At 55.5% G+C, this 21,838-nt stretch overlaps 3 protein-coding genes across 6 annotated transcripts; 1 reads left to right on the top strand and 2 right to left on the bottom strand.

The window, feature by feature from the left end:
* The first annotated feature begins 659 nt into the window (after nt 1–659).
* LOC119132269 (interleukin-1 receptor accessory protein-like) lies at nt 660–15,673 on the top strand. Of its 4 annotated transcripts, none has more exons than XR_005099837.1 (12): nt 660–903; nt 1,158–1,258; nt 1,464–1,620; nt 1,704–2,088; nt 2,174–2,342; nt 2,421–2,492; nt 2,572–2,704; nt 2,776–2,924; nt 3,027–3,170; nt 3,473–3,616; nt 3,732–4,694; nt 15,663–15,673. XR_005099837.1 is itself a non-coding variant. In XM_037267387.1 (12 exons), coding segments are annotated over exons 1-12 (1,752 nt in total). In that variant the 5' UTR covers nt 660–901; the 3' UTR covers nt 4,130–4,731. The 4 variants fall into 4 exon arrangements, 3 of the variants coding, with proteins under 3 accessions (XP_037123282.1, XP_037123281.1, XP_037123280.1); XM_037267387.1 differs by lacking the exon at nt 15,663–15,673 and having other exon boundaries at nt 1,704–1,787; nt 1,890–2,088; nt 3,732–4,731; XM_037267386.1 differs by lacking the exon at nt 15,663–15,673 and having other exon boundaries at nt 2,424–2,492; nt 3,732–4,731.
* On the bottom strand, nt 5,103–6,815 carry LOC119132273 (odorant receptor 131-2-like). Its single transcript, XM_037267391.1, has one exon. The coding sequence runs from the start codon at nt 6,156–6,158 to the stop codon at nt 5,208–5,210; it is 951 nt and encodes a 316-aa protein (XP_037123286.1). The 5' UTR covers nt 6,159–6,815; the 3' UTR covers nt 5,103–5,207.
* traf4a (tnf receptor-associated factor 4a) lies at nt 11,891–21,607 on the bottom strand. The gene is made up of 7 exons (XM_037267389.1): nt 21,426–21,607; nt 15,620–15,671; nt 15,427–15,531; nt 15,166–15,327; nt 14,910–15,071; nt 14,671–14,826; nt 11,891–14,586 (listed from the first exon to the last, which is right to left on the bottom strand). Exons 1-7 carry the CDS (start codon nt 21,566–21,568, stop codon nt 13,954–13,956), a joined length of 1,413 nt encoding a protein of 470 aa, XP_037123284.1. The 5' UTR covers nt 21,569–21,607; the 3' UTR covers nt 11,891–13,953.
* Between the last annotated feature and the right edge of the window lie 231 nt (nt 21,608–21,838).

The following is a 21,838-nucleotide window of genomic DNA, read 5'->3' as shown; positions in this document are numbered from 1 at the left end:
TGACCGCCCTCTCTGTGTCGATGTCGGTGTCGGTGCCGGTTCCGGTGCCCGTCGGCGGCGTGCACGCCGAGCATCCACGTGGTCGTGCATACGCAGAGCAGGAGCACGCGCATGGCGGGGGAGAGACAATTCTGCTGCAAGTGGCAGATTTCAAACTCATTTCGTCGGCGTGTGAAATGGGCAAGGGGGGGGCACCGCACCCCAAGTTGTGTGCGTGCGTGCGAGCGGCGGACAATGGGGACACCAACGGCTCGGCCAATAGGCAGCCAGGAAAGCAGACCCTAGTCAATGGTCACGTGAGACCTCGGGGTCACATGAGCAACGGGTGGGGCCCGTGGGCACAAAGTCAAGCGAGGAGTCATCATTTGTTCCATTGGATTTATTCAAATCGAATGGCTAACAATGTTGCTACACCACACAGACATCAGTCTAAGACTACATTGAATTACGTAGGAATAGAAATCCGTTTAATCGAATACTTTGAGGATTGGAGTTGCTATGCCTCGATCTTCTGGAGACAACGATTGGCTGCGATGGCGCGTGACCACCACTAGAGGGAGGCATGGCGACTCTGTGGTGACGTCAATGGAAATCCCATAGCTCGACTCGATGTCGCAACCCGCAACAAGACAGGAACTAAGCCCGCAACAAGACAGGAACTAAGTTCCGCCAACACCCACGCCACGCCACGCAACAGCTCGAATCACTCGACTGTGTAAACGCCGTCCGTCAACTCTTTAGTGAGTTAGTTCTTAACGTCCAACAGCTTTCGGGCTGCGCATGCGTGTCCCATGTGTCAAGTGCTCGTCGACTGCGACCAGGCGCTCCCTTTTCGGGCCGAAAGTCTTGCTACCGTCCGGACTGTAAAGTGCTTGCAGACACGCGCGTCGAACTCGTGCTGATGTAAGTCTATGATTTGTTTGGTTCTTATCTTGCTCTTTTTCTCTTCGGACTCGGTCGGACGCATTGTCGCTCGCGCTTTGAATGTTCCTGACAACATGACACTCATTTGACTGCATGAAAAATGGAGCATTTGGAGGTGTCGTGTGTGACCAAAATAATATAGCATCAAATCAAATATGACACTTAGCATCCATTGACATGATTTGATTGGGCTTAGAGCTTGAGCGTTTGAAAACCTATCTTGTTGGTGCTAGGGGGAAGAGAATCGCGTGCATCTGGTCATTGGTCAACTTCCTCGCGCCTTTGCTGGTTGCCACGGTGATGGGGAATCTCCACACATCCACTGTCCCAGCAGGTAGATGATGGCAACTTGCCGTTGCTGCTCTTGCTTCAACTTGAAACAAAGACAGAAGCGCGCGCGCGCGCGCGCGCCTGGCTGCCTGGCTGCTTGCCTGGCTGCCTGCCTGCCTGCCTGCCTGCCTGCCTGCGTGGCTGGCCGCCCGCCCGCGTTAAGGCTGTTGGGCTTGAATATCATTTGTCATCGTATTTCCCAATGTTAGAAGCGAGGTGCCAGGACTTGGGTGAGTTGCGTGTCCTGGAAGGTGAGGCGTCGTGGGTGCGCTGTCCCTTCTGGGGCCTCGCCAATCGCTCGTCGTCGCACGCCCTGACGTGGTACCGCCTCCTCCCCGGACACCTTGAACGCCCAATCAAGCGCAGGTCAACTTCAAGTGGCACGCTGCTAAATGCTGTGTTAGATTGCTCCTCACATTCAGATGCTTCATTGTGTCGTTCCGCGGCAGTGCGCGTGTGAGCACCGAGCGCGACTGCTTGCGCTTTCAACCGGCCGTGGCTGAGGATTCGGGCCGCTACGCCTGCCGGCTACGGTCAGAAGCAGCGCCACACACACGCAAAGATAAACGTACCAAAAAAGACACACGCTGGGTTACACGTGCGCGATACGTGACCGTGACGGCCGCCTCCTCCAGGAACCGGTCGGCGTGCGTGAACGTGACGGTCGTCAGCCGGCCGCAGGAGGCGTCGGAGGATCCGAAATGCCATTGGCCGCTCGCCGCCGAGCCCGGTCAGGTCGTCGTCCCTTTGGAGGGCGACAGGGTTGTGGAGTGCCCCGACTGGCGAGAGGCCGCCGCCGTGGCCGACGACGCGCCCGCCGTCATCTGGTACCACGTGAGGACCGGTGGCTCGGCTCGGGCCCGTAATCCGTCTTTGTGTCGCACGCTCGCCTTCACGTGCAGCTCTTTGCGCACGTCAGGCTTGCGAGCAGCCCAACCGATGGACTAGCGACCGCGAGCAGGACGGCGCCCGTCTTCGGGTCCACTACATGGTGGACCACTACCAAGGCCTTTACGTGTGCCAGGTGCGCTACCGGCGAAGCGGCCGAGCGCTTCATTTCACACGCGGCCTCAACGTCACCGCTGTCTGTGAGGACACGCACACGTATGCACATGCACTCACACAAAGTGCGAGCAGCACTGCAACGCCGCTTTTGGTGTGTCCAGCAGCCTCTTCACTGCCCAAAGTGCCCAGCGTGCTCCAACCGACACGCGAGCATGTCTTCAGCGTCAAACGGGGTGAGCGAGCGAGCGAGCGAGCGAGCGCCTGTCGAGGATATTTTGGTGACGTGCCGTTTTGCGTGGCGCTCGCCGCCAGGCCGGGACGTACGTCTGCTATGCACGGGACACTTTCCCTACTTGGACCAGGACTTGGAGTGGGACATCTGGTGGAGCGTGGACGGGAACCGGCCGGAGGAGCTGGCAGAGCACCGATTCTCCGTAAGCAACAGGTACCAAAGCTGGAATGTTCCCCATTACGGTATGGTATCTATCCACCGATCACGTTTGCGTTTGTATCCAGGCGGTTGCACAGCCGATACGGCGATCGCACCGAGGAGAGCGTCCTGCTGATTCGCAACTTTGGCTCCGAGGACCTCGGCAAGACTTACAACTGCTCCGTGAGCAACCGGAAAGGATTCCAGACGCGCAGAGCGCAGCTTGAAGAGGAAGGTGAGCGCCATTTTCTTGTTTCCGTCTGCTTTTGCGGGCGGCAACTCAACAGACAAGTGGAAGCCACCCAAGGCGGCAAACACGCTTTTCTTACCGCTTCAGCGTCCCTGCCGTGGTCGGAGCTGGCTAGCGGTCTCGCCGTCACGCTGGTGCTGTCGCTGCTCGTCTCGGCGCTTTACCGGGTCTTCCGGCTGGAGCTGCTGCTGCTCTACAGGTCCCGCTTCGGTACCGACGAGCGCTACACGGGTGAGAGCAAAATCAAGTCAGGCGGCTCAAACCAATTTGTCGGTCAAAAAGAGTGCAAGCAAAGACGGACGGACGGACGGACGGACGGGCAGCCCCCTCACCTAACATTTAGCGGAGGTCATTCCGACAAAACGGGAACGCAGCCAAACATCATCTGCAAAGTATTTTAGGAGAGCCCTTCTTGTTTGAAGTGTCCATAACAGGCAGCGTTGCATCATTTCGGAACCAAATATCTGTAACGGTTGAGGGACTTGTATCCTCCTGTCGAGTGAGTTCCTGTCCACGCGTGCGTGTGCGTGCAGACAATAAGGAGTTCGACGTGTACATGTCGTACGCCAGGAAGAGCGAGGAAGAGCAATTTGTTCTGAGGACACTCCGCCGAGTCCTGGAGAACGATCTGGGATACACCGTGTGCATCTTTGACAGAGACAGCCTGCCAGGCGGGAGTGAGTTGACACTTGAACTCCCACACATGATTGAAAACAGCTTGTGTGTGACTCGATGCCGGCCAATCTCATTTGGATCCATCCCGTCTGTCTTCCTTTCCGAACGGGCGCTCAGCCATCACTGACGAGACGCTGAGCTTCGTGGCTCGCAGTCGCCGCCTGGTGGTGGTGTTGGGCCCCGGCTACGCTCGACAGGGCTCCCAGGCCCTGCTGGAGCTCAAGGCGGGAATGGACGGCCTGGCGGGCGGCCACCTGCGCCTGGTCCTGGTCCAGTACAAGCGCATGCGGCGGCAGGAGTGGGTGCGCGAGCTGAGGCGGGCGCGCGTGGCGCTGGCCACGGTGCGCTGGCGGGGCGAGCCCTCGCGGGAGCTGACGTCGCGCTTCTGGAAGAAGCTGAGGCTGGAGCTGCCCGTCAGGAGGCCGCCCGGCGCCCTTGGGGATGAGGAAGGAGGCCAGGGGGCGGGGCTAATGACCACCCCCAACCAGACTCCTCTCAACCCCGAGGCCTCGTGAGCTTGCCGCTTCTGCAGAAAGAGCATCCATTGCGCCTTTTCCTCCTTCAGCTGACTTGGGCAGAGGGGAGACCGAGCAAAGTGGTCGCCCAAAGCTCACAACTGCGCGCCGGCCGTTCTGGAAAATATGCCGTCTGACATTTCCTGAACAAACTGGGTGCTGCCCGATGCGCTTTGCTCTCATTTCATTGTTGCGCAACCTGATGCAGGCGAAGATTTAAGGAGCGCTAGAGATTGGCCGGCGGGCCGCCGATGGCTTCACCCCTCCCGACGGCGGAAGTGGGCCGGCCGCTGCCGCCGCGTGACGTCAGCCAAGGCGCGCCTCCGAGCACTGCCCCGACCGACCGACCGACCCGTCAACGAACCCTGATGACGTTTTAGCTCACATCAGCATTTGGGGCTCTGCCAGGCAGTCACCAGAACCAGAAGGAATCACTTTGAACGCTAAAGTCAACGTGCTCATTTCTCCCGTGACATTCATCTCACTTTGTGTGCCGACGATCCGCTTCCGTGTCTCTCTCTGCCACTGCTCTAAACTGTTTCTGTATGCACTCATTCACTCACTTGTGTTATCACCAATAAAAAGACTCCATCAATCAAGAATTGGCCATGGCTTTTATTGTGCAGTTGAGTAATCATTTGCAGTACGCAAGCTACCGTTTGCTGGATGCAAATGGACGTTTGAAGAGAAACGCGACACATTTCCACCAGTCGGCTGCGCTGCTGTACAGCGGGTCCTCGGCTTACGACGGTCAGGTCAAGAAAGCCACGCAACTGTCGACAGGCTGCAATGAAGCACATCAATAAATCTCGACTGTCTGTGCATGGGAAAAGTGATCATCATACAGTTTGCTTCATTGCTCATCTTTCACAGTGCCGTTTCTTCACAAAATGGATGCGCATGCAATTTGAAGTCTTGCCGCCGGCTACTTTGAATACATGACGTTCCACCACGCCGCCACACAAAGACGTCAGAACCGCACAAGTCTTACATCCATCCACATGACAATGCAGAGTTCAAAGCTTTTCCTTTTTTTTGCGGTGAGCGTAAAGTTTGACTGCGTCTCTGGGAAAGGGCGTCAGGACACAAGGGCGCCCCCCCCCAGGCGAGAGCGCGACACTCGGACGTGACAGCAGAGAACGTAGACGAGCGCCACTCGGAGGCTCCGATCCCTTAGCCCGTAGATGAGAGAACCCAGACAGCGGGGCAGTTGAAAGAAGCACACAAAGAGAAGGTTCCGGACCAGGACAAAGTCCAGCCGGCTCAAGGAGGCCGCCAGGTGCGCCATGATGATGCCGTAGAGCACCGACATTAGGCTGAGGACAAGCTGCAGCAGGTGCAGCAGCAGCGTGCGGCCAGCTTTGCGGAGAGAGTCTTTGTCGGTGGCCGCCGACCTGGCCGACAACGCCACGCCCACGAAGCTGAAAAGGATGCTGGAGCCGGCCCACGCAAACAGGAAGCAGGTGAAAACGTCGTAGTACACTTTGGACACGGGCGAGAGGAAGAAGACGCTGAAGGTGCACAGCTGCGTCATTTGCTCAAAGGGAGAGGTCTTCAGCAAAAGGCCCTGGACCACAACGTTGAGACAAGAGACGGTCCACACGGCCAGCACGGCCCGCGCCGTGTTCCCGGCCGTCGCCACCGAGACGTGGCGCAGCGGCCGGCACACGGCCACGTATCTCTCCAGCGACATCAGCGCCAGCACCAGAGGCGAGATCCTGCCCAGCAGACTGGCCAGCAGCACCAGCGCGCCGCAGGCCCAGTAGTGCAGCCTGACGCCGCAGTTGGAGAGCAGGTAGAGCAGCTGGCTGAGGCTCAGATACAGCGTGTCGGCCAGCAGCAGGTTGAAGAGCAGGACGTAGCGCGACGTCTCCCGAAAGAGGCTTTTGCTTTGCAGGGTGAACAGCGTCCAGCCGTTGACAAAGAGGAAGATGGCGCAGCAGCAGGTGGTCAGGACGCCGCCCGCCGCTCGCTGAGAGAGGCTGGCCCTGGCCGCCGCCGTCGCGTTGCCCGCTGACGCAACTTCCATCAAAGTGGAAGAGACCTTCCACAAGAAGAATCACAAAGAAGCCACGCTCCGGATGCAGAGTCGCGTCAGAGCAGAGTGCGCATCCGTCGGGCGCCGCCGCCGCGCTTTATACCAGCCAAGCCCCGCCCCTGGGACGCCGCAGACGGGCCTCGGTCCAAAAGAAGATGGTCGAGAAGGCAGCAGTTAAGAGTATTGCTCGCCTCGCCGGGCCGGGCCCAAGTCGCACCAAAGGACGTGGTCGGAAATGGCGGTGACCGGGCCGAAACGGGCCGTGGCCCTGATTTCAAACCGCACGCAACACGTCCAAGAATCCACAAACGGTGTGGACGTTTCACAATACGAAAAGGGGCCCATTTGATCTCATCCATTGGGACGATCTGGAGCGGTCCGGTCCGGTCACTCGCTCACTCGCTCGCTCGCCCCAGCAATCCCAGGCGGCACAAGCCTCCAATTGAGCTCAGTCAACGATTAGCAGCTAATGCTTCAGCGTCTCTATTGCATCATGCACGCTGATAACATGGAAAAGTCAACTTTGGGTTTGTTCTTGTTGTTGTTGTTTGGCCTTTTCTTGACAAAGCGCTGGTTTTCCCCGTGCGACCAAGGGCCTTGTTTTCCACAACTCTGAGCCAGTCCCCAAAAGGCTCATTGAGGCCTTTTAATAATTCAAAACGTTGACACCGCCACTGTTAACGAGTCCTGCGGGTGTTACGTGCGGGTGTGCGGGCGGGGGGGCGCTGGCTGGCTGGCTGGCTCGTCCGCGGGGACACCGCTTCACTTTGGCAAAGTTGGTTAGACGTAGGTGACATCCCACTTGACTTTAGTGACTCAAGCATCATTCAGATATTCCTCTCATATTTGATCCAAATAACAATCACTCAAGTATGAAAAAGGAAGCGGTTGGAATTCTAACAAGTGTGGACCGCTCCGGTTCAAAGTACCAAGAAAGTAAGATGATTCCGACTCTGTGCATTTTGACGCATTTCTATGTTATGGAATAAAAATGCAGCTTATTCACCATAGCGAGAAGCCGCTGGCGTCGCCAAGTGTTCTCAACATTTTGCCGTGCGTCATGTCCTCTTTCCACCTGTAAAAAACAACAACATAGTGTAAAGGTAAGCTCTGTCAGCTTTGGCTTTGATACACACTTGTGAGATACACACTTGTGAAACTACGTTCATAATTGTTGACGATTTATGGACACAAATGACATTGACGATTCCTGCCAATTGACACATGGCCATATTATTTGACCGACATCCAGCTTAAGCATGTTGAATATGTGCGTGTTGTCCTTTCTACTCTGAGTGTGACCAGTTTACAATCTATTGAGTCCACAATGAGCAATCTTATCTCAGTCTTTTAGGATCCGCAATTTGGTAGAAAGCTAAAGCAAGATACAGCATTCACTCTTGATTCCAAACAAACCTGATCCGTTTTGGGTTCCACTTGCCGCTCATGTTGCTTCAACCGCCAAGCCACTAGAGGGCAGCACAGTACCGCACATGAAAAGCCGCTCACCGGAGCGAACTACTTTTCAATCTTGTTTTCTCACAGTCCAACTATTTTCTTTTGCCTTACGTGTGCTGCCATAATACTTTCTTCATTGCAAATGATGATGATCATTCCTCTTTAACGAAAACGTTTCTCAACATCCCACATTTGTGAGGGGAAAAGAAAACAGGAAAATACGGCCTTTTTTGGGTCAACAAAAGTTGACAAATTGGATACTTTGTGAAAAAAATGTAAAAGAAACCCCAACAACAACCTTCTGGCTACATTAAAAAAAAAAAAAAACTCGTAAATGGGGAAAACAGGGTAACAACCTGTGGCCAAGTGAGGCTAATGTACGTCAGTTGAGGGCTCGGCAATGTGTGAATCCCAGCAAACGTTGTGGAAAGCTTCCTCTTGGCTGCTCTGAGCCAGTGACTTCATCTGTCAACAATCTCCAAGTCAATGGTGACTTGGACGCTATCTCCTTGGAAAAATGTCCCAGCGAGCGTACCACATCATGACCGAGCGAGCGTTGTGTTAGGTTGCGTTTTACGGGGCACCATCAAACTTGGTGCCAAACCATTTGAGTCGGGTGGGTCACGCACTTTTCAGCAGCCAGACGCACAAATCCAAAACGAAAACACCGGCGGGCGGGCGGGCGGCCGAGGAGCATGGAGCCCATGTTAACCTTGTTGACTTGACTTGCTAGGCCCAGCCCCGCCCCACCCCACCCCTACCCACTTCACTACCGTGTGCGTGTTTGACTTTGTGTTAAAAGAGCCATTTTCATTGCTAGGCATGGGTGAGGACCAACAGCAGTTGTCGGCGCCGATGGCGGCCTTTACCGATACTTAAGGCAAACAAGGATTTGCAGATTTTTGTTATCCTCCCTCCTGGTCATTCTATGCTTATTTGTCATCTCCAAAAATGCTTGCTGCCAAGCAACTCCACGGAGGAGGAAGGAGTGAAGCCACGGCTGTGTGAAGCGCCAGGCGCCTCCTTCCGGCAGAGCGCCCCTGGCACAACAACGTCACAACGCATCAGTCGGCACGACCGTCGCCACTGGATTTTGCTGGCGTTGGCCATTCTTTCCGTCCAGCCGGGACGGGATCCGCCAGAACAACAACGCTGGCTTCAAGAATGGAGAGGAAGAGCGGGCCGACCCGAGGCGGGGGCAAAGTTTTGAAACGGGATCAAGAATGGTGGAGCGAGAATCAGCGCTGGAGTTATCAGGCATGTTTGGGAATTGGGACTGCAAACTTGTTTTTGTAGCAATATTTGCGCCTGGTGCCCGTCCGGCCATCAGACAGACAGACAGACAGACAGACAGACAGACAGACAGACATTTTTCCTGACTGCGTATGGAGATCCCAGAGAATGCGGGTGACGCCCAAATGGGATTGGCAGGCCTTTGGCTTTTGATGACTTGTGTTTGGTGCAAAAGTGGAAAAAACACATTTTGAGGCCCTCACAAAATCAAAAGCCACGCAGCAAATGTTGGCAGTTGTCCTTTTTTTGCATCTGTTTCTCATTGCGGAGCGGCCTGGGCCTCCGGCACGTGAGGCCATCCCCGACCGACCCGCCCGCCCACCGCAATGATTTTTTCCATCGTGCATGCAGCCGGGACGTTTTCCCCGCCCAACTTCAGGGGCAGCGCGTGGACACAAAGCGGCTCTTTTGTTTTGAGGAGGAGGAACGCGAGGCAGTGGACGGAGCCGCTCAACTGGAAAGTCTTGCCATTATTGAACGCATGGCTTTTTGGAATGAAATACGAGTCGCACAAGGTGATATTTGGTAGACGCGCGCGTCGCTAAGCTTTACCCGATCGGGCCTCGGAAGACGACGGCTGTTTTTTCAACGAGGCAAGGACGGCTTGCTCCAGGTTTATTTGGTGCGGCGTCGTGCTTTGTCATGCTTCCTTTCCAGGCCTCAAAGCCCGTGCTTCTTTTTCATTTTTTGTCTACGTTGCGTCACTGTGGCTTGAAGACACCAGTCAAGCCAGAGTCCAGCAGCCAGGTGAGGGAGGGAGGGACGGAGGGACACATCTTCATCAGGCTTCATCCCGTGGGCTGCGGAGACCCACCGAGGCGGTCTTCCTGCGAGTGGCAGTCAGTCGGGGGGATGGGGACGACATATGGCTCCCCCCCACCCCCCTGCAGAATGGAGTTCAAAGGTGAGCTGCGGTGAGAACCACAAATGAAGTTGCAAGTCGCTGGCGTGAGCGCGGCTCAAAGGTGGCCAACCGTGCGCACGTTTCTCTGACTGGGCCGGCCGACAAGCAAGATGCGCAATGTGGGCCGGAAAGGAGCTGCGACCTGCACAATGGTTGCAACAGCCACGGCCTTTGCGCTTTTCAATTTTGCGGTGTGGGAAATGACGCTCGCGAGGGGGAGCGCCGCTGATATTCGAGCCGCCGCAGATGTAGCCGGGGGGTGGGGTGTTGTGCTGTGCGTTTTGCTACACAACAAGCCACGTTTCCACCAAGCACGACAAGATTGAGGGCAGGACCTAATGGCTACTTGTCACAAAGGCAGCGCAAAACAATGAAAGCCGTGCCGATGAGGCCGCATTTTGTGGCACGCTTTGGAATTTCCAAGATTTTTCGAATCCATCAATCGGACAAAAGGTTGCCACTTTTTCCATCTTGCCTTTGCTTATTATGTATTGTTTTGTGAAAACAACAAGTAAATTGCAATTAAACAGAGTCACACAAGAGTGATTTACGTTGTACTCGCCAAAAGTTTTGATGCTGAGATAAAAAGAGCAGGAAAGACATCATACGTGATTTCTATTTTGCCATGCTCACGCTCTGTACTCTGTGTGGTCTTTTTTTTTTTAGTGGGCATGGGGGCGGCACAGGGCAGATTATGGGTTGCACAGTGGGCGCCCACACTAAGGCCTTACTTACTGAAGGGGAGGGGAGGGGAGTGCGTGCCTCAACGCTTTTGCATGGAATTCAGTCTGGTTCATTCTTAACACAAAACATTTTTTTGCATTTGACAAGTGTTTGCTTCAAAACATTCTTTTTTTTTTTTTTTTCATCTACACAAATAGCACTCTAGCCAAACCCCCTAAAGGAATGTCAAGTGCCCTCAGATGGCTTAAATGTACGTGTGTGTGTGTGCGTAAAAGCACACTGCAACAGCCTGTCTGAGTAATGGGATTACTTTTGATGTTAATCCTACAAGACCTTATGGAAGGAGGTCACTCACACTCACACACCATACGTGTGTGTCTGTATGTGTGTGTATATAAATGAAGTGGTAACGTGGTCTATTTGTCATTTTTGTCTTGTGACGAGAGCATTTTAGCTCAATGGAAAGCAAACTTTGGTTTGCCGACTGACTCACCCCATGATCCTTTCTTCTCTTCAGGCATCTTTTCGTCAGCAGCAGCAGCAGCAGCAGCAGCAGCAGCACGTTGCCAAAACCAGTTCACATGAACCAGGGAGTCAGGATTTGACAAGAACATGGCGTCAAAACACTCGTTGACAACATTAGGACGCAAGCTCGCGCACCTGTCCTGTGAGGTTGCGGATGCGCGACCTAGACATTCTGCAAGTGCGGCCGCCGTATTGGAAAGACATTTGAGCTGAGCTCTTTGATCAAATCACACGTCAAAGTGTTTGGACATGTTCGCACCTCGAAAAAGGGAAGTGAAGGCAAACACGTCGGTCAGCGCGCGCGCGCACTTCCGCCGGCCGGCCGGCCGGCCGCCATATTGGAGCGGTACAGACGTCACAGACAAAAGGTTGGCCATGGCTGCATTCCACCAGCGTCGCCGCAATATAGCGAGTTTTCTATGGTCCAAGTGTTTGTATCGTTATCCGAGCGTGACACTTGACGTTCTTCTTGTGAACATGACCTACTATACTGTTTTGAGTTATTGGACTTAAAAATGTCAATAAACCAAATGAATATAACTTCGATTTTCGAAATGTATGATGTATGTGGTGACAGATGGGCTGACCCAGCTCACCAAACTGCACCCAACTCAATGTGCAGGGGCAAAGTTGTTCAGCCACTGCAGGGTCTCTGGATTGAACTTTTTTTGTTTTGTTTTGAATTGAGCAATGAATCAATGAAATGAATATAAACACGCAAATCCACACCGATACCAGATTGGGACCACAGTTGAGAGAGAGCACGAGATCGGAGTTTTACTACCGTTCGAGGCGCACAGCTCAAGCCGCTATCCGTTCCATAGGCCAATTTCAAAAATGAAGAAAAGTGACCGCCAGCTTTAAAACACAGCATATGGTAGTTTTATTTTAGTTATGAAATTGACAAGCACTCATCAAAGGACATGTTAAAACATTCTATGCGCCGTCCGCATCGGCGCTGCTGCTGCTTTCAAATAAATACTTGGTTTTCCTTTTTCAAAATGGGGAAAATAAAAGAGACATAACACGTGAGGCTCAAACACGCGAGACGCACGGACAGACAAACTGACGGACTCTCCAAGTCGACCTGACTCTCAAACCGAAATAAGTATAAAAACAGCCAGAAAGTTGTTGTTTGTTTGTTTTCCCCTTGAAAATACAGAATCGTACAAAAAGTCACTGTCAAATATCAGCTGGCATTATGAGAGGAAATCGGTGTGTGTGTGTGTGTGTGTGTGTGTGCGCGCGCATCTACTAAGTCAAAGGACAGAATGTGCTTCCGTATTTGTACATGACGTATTCACGCGTTGCATTAAATGTAATGAATGTACATTTTTACAGTCCTCCGTCCAGGCGGTGGCGCTGTGAAGGAGACGATCTCGACGCGTGTCCGTCAACACGTCATCTCGTCGAACAGGCTCGGTTCGCAACGTTCACATTTTCCGTTTACAAAAAAACAACCCATGTTGATAATAATAAAAACTATTTTTAAAACTCTTCCAAAATAAGGGCAAAATAGTCATGAGAACAGGTAGAGTACAAAAGGTGGTCCGGCCGGGAGTTAGCACATGAAGCATGCACGTGTGTTACGTTTGCCCTCTCATGCAAGCTCGTAGCGGATCAAGAAAAAGGCCACATGGATTTTCCTTCACTTTGAAATGCCCACTCACTGGTCCCATTGGCCTCTTAAGGATGCACAAATTCACTTTCTCTGGTCCGTCCAAAGCGGCTAAGGTTGGTGTTTGCCCAAAACAAAACAAAACAAGCCTGGTCGGTCACGACAATGTAAACACGTCGAATTTGGTCGACACGAGATGAGGAAAACTCAAATCCGACGAGACCATTTCCCAATTTCCTCTTCAGTGGACTCCACCAATTCAGGCAGCAATCCAAGAAAAGATTTGATGACACACTTCCTGTGTGGCCAGTCATCCGTCGTCACCAAAACGTTCGAGCGGGCGGAGTGCTTCAAATCACATTTGGTTGATTTGAGCCTTTTTATAGACAGGCCTAGTAAATTGCACGTTACTCAGTCAAATAGGCTTCATGGGTTGAGTTTTCCTGAAAATTGCAGAGCTGCGTTATTCCCAGTCACTGGTTTGACAGCGTCTGGTTGCCGCCAGCCACGCTCCACCAAACGCATAGCATGACGAAGCCGCTCCATTCCTGCCCATATGGACGCCATCTTCCCAAATCTCCAGGACTTTGGAGGAGCTCGCCCCATCAAACGGCAGACTTCCAGCGTCTGCTCGGGTTTGGCTTCTCGACGTGCTTCGCAAGTTGCGTTTGGCCAAGCGGATGAGGCTTTGGGGGGGCAGAACGGTCCAAAGACTCACAAACTCCTTCAGGTAGCGGACGATCGCGTCAAGACCACAAGCTAACGTGCCGGAGCGACAAAGGTGGACTTGCTGCGGCGAGAAGACAAATCTGATGGAGTCACCGGCCGCAAACGGACCGGGGGGGGGGGCGCTCGTCTGAAGCGCCACACGAGGCGCTTCTCGCAAGGAAAATGCCATGCGCTGTCCGCTGATGGAGAAAGCCGAGGTTCCTCGGAAGGGAGCGCCTGTGTGCTGGCGGGGAAGCTTGTGTGAAGTTTGCATAGAGGGTGAAGGACGGAGCTGCACCTTGACGCCGCTCTGGCCGTCTACGTAAACACAAGATTCAAGAGTTTTGGCGTGAGCCAAGACGGTGCCTTCCTTCCCTCCATCCATCCAAAGTTCAATCTCCTTCACCCTGCCTCCATCCCCTCACGTACCCTTGGTGAGAGAGAGAGAGCGAGCGAGCGAGCGAGCGAGCGAGAGGGGTGAAAGAAAAAGGGTCAACTTCTAGGCACTCTTTGATTTCCAAGGCAATTTTCACACAGAGTGAGTTGGTCAGGTAGAAGGGTGGAGCGTGGAAAGGTGGTCGGTGCTCAAGCGGCGCTCAAGCCATGATCTTCTGGGGGATCTCGATGGAAGCCTTGACAAAGACGCAGTTGTCGCGGACGTAGTTCCTCTTCTTGATCTCCTCGTGCGAGATGAACTTGGGGTAGCCGAAGCCCAGGGTGCTCTCGTCCAGCGAGTTGCGAGCGCCGCTGGGCTTCTGGAAGTTCTTCCAGTTGGGGTCCGGGTTGAACGTCTCGGTGATGTGCTGCGGCTTGGAGAGCGAGGGGTCGCTCTGGTCCAGGATGGAGAAGGTGACCTTGTAGGCGAAGGGCCACTCCAGGAGGTTGTCGTACTCACCGGGCAGCACGCGGATGTAGACGGAGAGGTGCGAGCCCTCGCCGCTGCCGTTGCCGTTGAGGAAGGCCGACACCTGCAGCTTGTAGCCGTAGCGGTGCGTGTAGAAGGGCGGGCTGAAGAACTCGTGGTTGCTGCGCAGCTTGGCCTCCTGCAGCTTGCGCGAGTAGTCGCTCAGCTTCCAGATCAGGACGCCGTCGTGGCTCACCGACAGCTCCTCCATCTCGCGCCGCAGCTCCAGGATCTCCTGCCGCTGGCGCCCCACCAGGTTGCACATCATGGTCAGGTGCGACTTGGTGCTGTCCTCCAGGTGCCGCCCCACCGCCAGCTTGGGGCACTGCCGAAGCGCAGAGCGTCAGAGCCCGGCGCCAGAGCCCGGCGCCAGAGCCCGGCCCCAGAGCCCGGCCCCAGCGGCACTTACCCGATGTTTGCAGCCGGCGTCTTTGAAGGGGCAGAGCACCAGGGCGCTGCCGCAGTTGTCCTTCACGTGGTTGGCCAGGTCTTCGCGGGCAATGTTGGGTGTGCCGCACTGGTTGGGGCACTGGACGGGGAAGCGAGGGCAGTGGTACTGGTGGTTCTGCGGGAAAGGAGCCATTGAGTCGGCGGCGCTTTGACGTCGGCCGCCGCCGCCGCCTTGCCCGTTTCTCCACGCAAACCGACCTGGATGGTGTCAAAGACAAACTCCTTGCCGCAGTACTTGCACGGCTGCGTGCGCTTGGGACACTCGGCCGTGCCGTGCTGCGACAGTAGCCGGCGCATCATCCGTGCCCCGCATTTGTTCTCGCAGTAGACGCTCTCCTGAGGACACACGCCCTGGTGGTTCTGGAAAGAGCACAAAACAAGGAGCACCTCTGGAGAAGAGCAAAACAGGCAGGCAGGCAGGCAGGCAGGCAGGCAGCGGTCTTGTTTTCTTTACCTCGTAGGCCTCGCCGGTGAACTCGCTGCCGCAGAACTCGCACTTGACTTTGCGTTTGGGGCAGTCGTGCTGCAGGTGGTCGGGGAGGTCGCGGCGAGTCAGCTTGACCGAGCAGCGGTTGGGGCAGGGGATCACGTTGAAGGCGCAGGTGGAGAAGTGGCCCTGGGGGAGGAGGGGCGAGGAAAAGTCACCCGTGACGACCGATGGACGGCCCCAGCCGAGGGGAACCTTTTGCTGAGGTGTGCGCGCGCGCTCGCTCACCTGCAGCTGCTTCATCTGTCCGGTCCAGCGGCAGCCCTCTTCGCTGTGGATGCAGCGGATGGGCAGCGCCAAAATCTGCTGCTCCAACTCCGGGTCAGGGTAGATCTGCAAAACAAAAGGCCCTTGAGAAGACCAGACGGGCTCGAGCCACGAGCGGGGCTGCTGCTGCTGCTGCTGCTGGACTTTGGCCTACCTTGGCGTAGTCCAAAGGCAACTGGTCTTCGGGACACTTGAAGACTCCCTCACTGCAGACCAGACACAAAGAAGGCCCTTCAGAGACAACCTGCACCACTTCGCTTCACCTGCGTCTCAATCGAGCGCTCGCTCTTTGCTTCCTTCCTCTCGTGCGGCGTTGCCGCGTGACTGACCGTGCGGACTTTGGCCCGGAAGGGGAGGGGAAGGGTGGGGCCAGTCAATGCACGAGACCAGCCTCATTCTCCTCCCTGCGGCCAGCAATGAACAAGCCACAAAGGCCCGAGAAAGGGACTCAATTCACGCTATTTCACGATGCCCGGAGAGACACACCCGATCATCGGCCTCCAAAGTTTGCCTTCAGCTTTTGTCGGATTGCCAGCCAATTTCAACCTTGCGTATTCGACCTTAGTCTGAACAATGACGCTAAGATTAAAATGTCCAAAATGGCCGACTTCCCGGGTCGAGGGAGGCCGGCGGTGGCAGAGGACAAGTTTGCACGGATAGCCCCGAGTGCCCCGCGGGCGGAAGAGATGCCGAGCGACAGCTTCTGCACTCTGGAGCGCCGTGCGAGAGGCGCCGTGCGAGAGGCGCCGTGATGCCAGCGCAGGCAGGACGGACCGAGGCAGACTCGGACCACCGCGCCCCCACCCACCTCGCTCGGCCTTTCCGCGTGACGCACACAAACGCAGACAGGCGCAAAAGGCCTCGTCACGGGCTGTCAGCGCCATTCCTCGGGCGCCGGAGGGCGGGCGGGCGGGCAGGCGGGCGGGCGGTCGCGTTGCCGCGCTGCTCGTCTCTTTGTGACATTCGGGGGTTGGCTGGGGGGGGGCGGCCAGCCAGCCAGCCAGCCAGCGCACTTGCTCTCGACTCCATCACGGCGACACAGGGAGGGAAAGGATAACGCGGAAGGACAGACGGGGCTTTTTAATGAGGCGCTCAATGGATGGCGAGTGAACGAGTGCCGCGCCGCGCCGCACTGCGTGACCTACAAAAGCCGTTTAAGCGGCAAATGTCTTGAAATCCCAAACTTTTTGATGATTGAGGTCTTTCAAACGAAAAGTCATACAAACGTCTTCAAAACATTTTTTCATACTTTTTGTGGTGAGAATTCAGCTACCGATTTTTGTCACAAAGCGTGAGAACGGAGAGCGTAAGCAAACACCAAATGTGGACAAGCGAGGCGTCTGGTTCCCGCGCCACCCGAACGGATCGGGTGGCGTTTTCACCCGCGTAACCTGATCTGCTTCCTTGCCTTGCCTCGCCTCGCCTCGCCTCCAGGTGGACGGGCTCAAAACGCACCACTGTAGCGAGCGGATGCGCCCAACATGCGGCAAGGCGGCTTCGACAGCCCGCAACAGCCTCGCCGGTACGGCAGGAGCCAACCAACACGGCGGCAAACGCGGTGCCAGATACTCAGGCTGCGTCTCGACACGGATGACGTGAGCCTCGCGTGTTGGCTTTCTTGGCCAACTGGAGTTGCCATTTCCCCCCCCCCCCACCTTTCGATAAATGTGTCTACTTTTCATTTGGTTGCTTGGCCAGCAGAAGCAAAAACCAAAAAGGGAAAGAGGCACTACTACGACGGCACGCCTGTGTGGCTGGCCCGTTTCCCGCGGCGTGGGCCAATCTAGCAACAATGGGAAACAAAACCTCCAAAAGATTGTACTACGAAATGAGCCGCGCTGGCAACCGAAAAGAAGAGGAGGCGTGCTCCCCGACATGTGGACCGCTTCTCTTCTCTTGGTCTGCATCATCTTTTCTTTTCTTCCCTTTTTCCCAACAGCTCGGCATGTGTGAAATGTGGCTGTTTCATCACAGATGGCGCCACTAATTTTAGCCGGCCGGGGCCTCCCGGGGCAAACTGCAGGGATCGGCGGGTCGGGCCGCGATGGCGTCCGGGTGCCAAAGGATTTTTCTCCTTTTTCGCCCGCTCCTCCGCCAAGCAAGCGGAGACGAACAGCAAGCTTCCGTTTGACGCTCTTTCCTAGCTCGCCCGATCGTACCTTCCAAATGACGAGTGCAATCGTATTAGGGGGGGGGGGGCATTTTCTCAGCCTGCTCCACTTGCCGGACGCTGTCGTTTGCGACGCCGTCTCGCGTGACGAGGAGACCGACAATTGTTCTTCTAGTGTGCCGGCAACTTTGGGGTCTCCATGGCAACTGCTACGGGAGGAGAGAGGATCTTTTTCGGGAGCAGCTGGCAGACGGCCACGCAAAGGCGTCTTATCGGTGGGATTGGAGTCCAAATCCAGTGCCGAAAACAAGCGCCGCCTCACGCCGGCGGCCGCATCAATAGCCTTCCGGAAGGACGACTCAACAAAGTGGCCTTGGCAGATGCCACCGGAAGCAGCCGCAAAAGCGCCATTCATTCTGGAGCGCACCTGGCTGACACAGGGGCCCCTTTGACTGGGGACAGGTGCCCGCCGCCAGCTTCCGGAGCGCTCCGTTTGGCTCCCGCAAGATCCACTTTCACACACAAGTTGCACTTCCTGAAAAGAGCCAGCAGCTGGCTCCACACAGGACGTGACGTGACGTGACGCAAATGCTCATGAAAGCAAAAGCTACGGATGGACTGCAACAAAAAAGGAGCGCACCCTCATTCCTGTGAGAGTGCAAGCACGTGCACGTCTGCTTTCATTAGCGTGATCACTGACCCGATCGGACGCGACACCAACGCAAGGGGGGGGGGGGGGTTTGATACCCGTGCGGCCGGATTGACTTGGAGCAGAAGACGAGCCACGCGTCCGCTTGCGAGGCGCTCCGGCGCACCGCTGGAATGTTTTCCAGGTCTGGGGCCCCTGAGAAAGCAGGACAAGTTGAGGCACGTCTGTCCACGCTCCATGCAGGGGCCACCGCCTCCCTTCTCTCCTCACTTTCTTTTCTCTCCAGCCATCGGGCTCACGTTCACTTCATTTGATCCATTTCAGCGCGACGCTCGGCCTCGCCAGTTTGACGCCAGCTCCCGATAAAAAGCTGCGAGCCGCTGGCCGCATTGTCGCTTGGCACCGAGATGGCGCCATAGCACTGCGTTTGTTAGACAAAAGGGAGGGATGCCAAAAGAGAGTAGAATGCGCCCGCAGGAGAGAAATTCGCACGGCTGCGTCAGATGGACCAGCGCCTCAGACGCTAATGGCCCACACGGAAGGTGGGGTTAGGGTTGTGGGACCCCCCCAGCCATTACCCCCCAAACACACATTTCCTCGGCGCCTTCAAACGAAGCGATTTGGGCCATTTCCTGGGCTGGCTCGGATTACGTTGACAAACGTGAGCTCACAGCTTGATCCACTTACTTCCTCAGCTTTTTGTTTTTTTGCTCAGAAATGTGCTCGCATTGGCGCGGCGTGAAACACGGAACAGGCTTGCGAGTCGGGTTCGGTCGTTCAAACACAGCTTAGGATGTTCTGAAACGGAGCTTTCCAGCCTGGCTGAGGGATTCGAGATTCAAGATTGGCTTTGCGAAAAAAGCCCAAGGCCCCGTCCCACCCGGCGAGCAACAATTGCGAGGCGGCCAACGCGGCGTGCTCGTGGGCTCCATTTGCCGCTCACCGCAAACAAGAGCGTCTGTGTGGGCGGGCGAGAGGTCCGCCCCTCCGGAAGCCCACCTGCAGGGGGGACTGCTCAATGGCTCTCAATGTCCGCCATGGCCGCAAAAGCCCGCAGCTGCTGCGAGCGAGCGAGCAAGTGAGTGAACGTGCGTGTTGCCGCTCCCTCCCTCCCTCCCTCCCTCTCGTGCAAAAGTCAAAGCCAACTCGGCCACATGGCTGCAAAAGAAGAGCTGCAGTGTTTTGGGGGGGGGGGTTGTTTACCAAGGCGCAGGCTATGCTAACGTTCGCGTGACAGGACGAGTCAGCCAGGGTGGCGTCATTAGACGGAAGGCGGAAGCATGACGAATGCGGCAGTCATGCCGCGCGGCAGCATTCTTGCCTGCCGCAAAGAGGGCAAAGAGCGGACCGAGTCGAGCGACCCGGGCACGGCGCCAGCCGGCCACCCTGGCTGCCGAAGGAGGCGAGCAGCCCTCGCCTTGTCCATGAATTGGTCCTGGCTCAGGTTGGTTTGAGCAGCCTGTTGAAGCAACCATGTTTGGATCAACCCTTTTTCTACTTCATAGCCCGAGTTGGTGTTAGTCAATTCTAACATTGCGGCGGTGTCATTGTAGCGGCCGCTGCGCTAGCCTGTTTGGCCAGATTGACCCGGCACGCCGCGTCGGCCGGGCCGGGCCGGGCATTCAGCGCTAAATCCAATTTCCACCTGGGCCGACCCCTTGACCCGGTCGGCAGACATCGGTCGGCAGGTGGGCTTACTTTGGCGGCGGGAGAGCGCATCTTAGCTGGGCTCCCGGTTCCGCTTTCGGACAAGGCCGCGGGGCGCTTCCTGACAGCTCGTCATCACAAACCGGCCCTTGTCTTTTGGCTCGGGTTCAGCGTCATCGTCAGCCGTGTTCCTCTTTCCGTTTCCTCCCCTCGGGGTGTTTTCGGGCTTCAAGTTACAGTCAACGTGAGAGCACTTTTTTTCTCCCTTTTTTAAAAGGTGATGAAAACAACAGCGAACCAGTTTGGCTGAACTCAATCCGCCCCCCCCCCCTGTAAATGCAGCACGCAAAGAAAACCCGCAACATTCCTACGACGCATGCGATGACTTTTTCCAATGTATTTTTAGGGGTCGTCGCTGTCCGTAGAACAAACAGCGGTGAGCTTAAAAACAAGAAGAGCGTGCTCGCTAAATGAGAGGCTTGAATGGAGGGCGAGCGGACGAGAAGATTCCAGGGCAAGGAAAACACGTGTGTGAAAGCCACATATGTGGGATTGAGGGGTAAAAAAATCCACTCCAAGATTGATGCAAATGATCACTTGAGCAAAACTATCATTAGCCAAGTAGCATAACTGCCTACGTTTGCTTTCCTTCTTTTGGCAATTTCAATTCAAACAAATATGAATGTGGCCCATTTCAAGCCTTTTGTGAAGATTTGTCAGTATTTGTCAAAGGTCAAACAGGGGCCTCCACAGCCGGCACGTTCAATTGAATCGTTTTGCTGGATGTTAACGCAGGCCGTCGACGCATCTACAGATTGAAGGCTCGTCCGCAAATGTCATGGAAAGTCCAAGATGCTTTGTTTATGTAATAAGTGTGTGGTTTATGCACGCACTTGCCCAAATGAAAGCCCAAACACATATCCCAGACGTGTTGCGTTCACATTCAACGTCGTCGCGTTTGGTACTGTCATGGCAGCAAGTCCATCAACGCTGCAATTTGTTTGGTGAACTGGCTCCGTTTTCCATCCGGTAGAGTTGACAGACTTCTTTTGAGGTGCGCTTCAAAGCGTATCGTGCTCAAATATGAACAAAGACGTCTTTTGGTGAGCTGAGCAGCAGATTAGAAGGTGAAGCTCGGCGATGGCTTGTCCGACCTCCGAGGGAGTGAAAGAGCTCCCAACGGAGGGAGTCTCTGTGTCGAATTCCATCATAAACCAGAGTTCAATTCCAAAAAAGCAAAGGATGAAATGTGCTGAGCACCCCGATGACGTTTCGCGTGCATGGCGGCGTGGCACGAGCGATGGAAAAGCGGCCAATCTGTCGCGCTCGTCTCAACGGCACTGGTGTCATTGTACAATGTAAACAAACACAAGACCGTGGAAAGGTGAGCAGGACACGCCTACACGTCCCTCTCTCTATTTAGCTAAGATCAACAGAAACTGCAGTCTCCGGTATCAGTGGGCGGGCGGGCGGGCGGGCGCGCGCCCACATACGCGCACATAGACCGAAACACAGATTACCCGCCCGCCCGCCCGATCGATCGATCGAACGTACCTTAAGAATTCTTGCAGGCAGGTGTCACAGAAGCGGTGGCCGCAGGTCGACACCTGGACGGGCTCCCGCATGGCCTTGCTGCACAGCGGACACTGGAAGCGTCTCTTGGGCTTCTCCAGGAACTTGTAGTCGAAGCCGGGCATGTTGGCTCCTACCGCGGCGGCGGCGGCGGAGGCTTGGGCTACGGCTGGGCTGGGCTCGACTCGGGCGTTCTCTCTCGGCCTGGCCGCCGTACGTCCCTGTCCTTGCGGCGCCTTCCTTGTGCTTCACGCCGACGAAAGGCTCATATCACGTCGTCCGACCGCGGGATGTCGCTCTCCTCTCTTCGCTCCTCCGGCCGGCATACAAAAACGGAGGCCGAGCTTCAAACGAGGGGAGGAAGGTTGGCGCTGCTGCGGCGCTGGCTGCGGCCG

This window comes from Syngnathus acus, chromosome 13, assembly GCF_901709675.1.
Source record: "Syngnathus acus chromosome 13, fSynAcu1.2, whole genome shotgun sequence".
Taxonomy (NCBI): Eukaryota; Metazoa; Chordata; class Actinopteri; order Syngnathiformes; family Syngnathidae; genus Syngnathus; species Syngnathus acus.
Note: the sequence above shows the minus strand (reverse complement) of the source record. Positions and strands in the feature narration are given on the sequence as shown.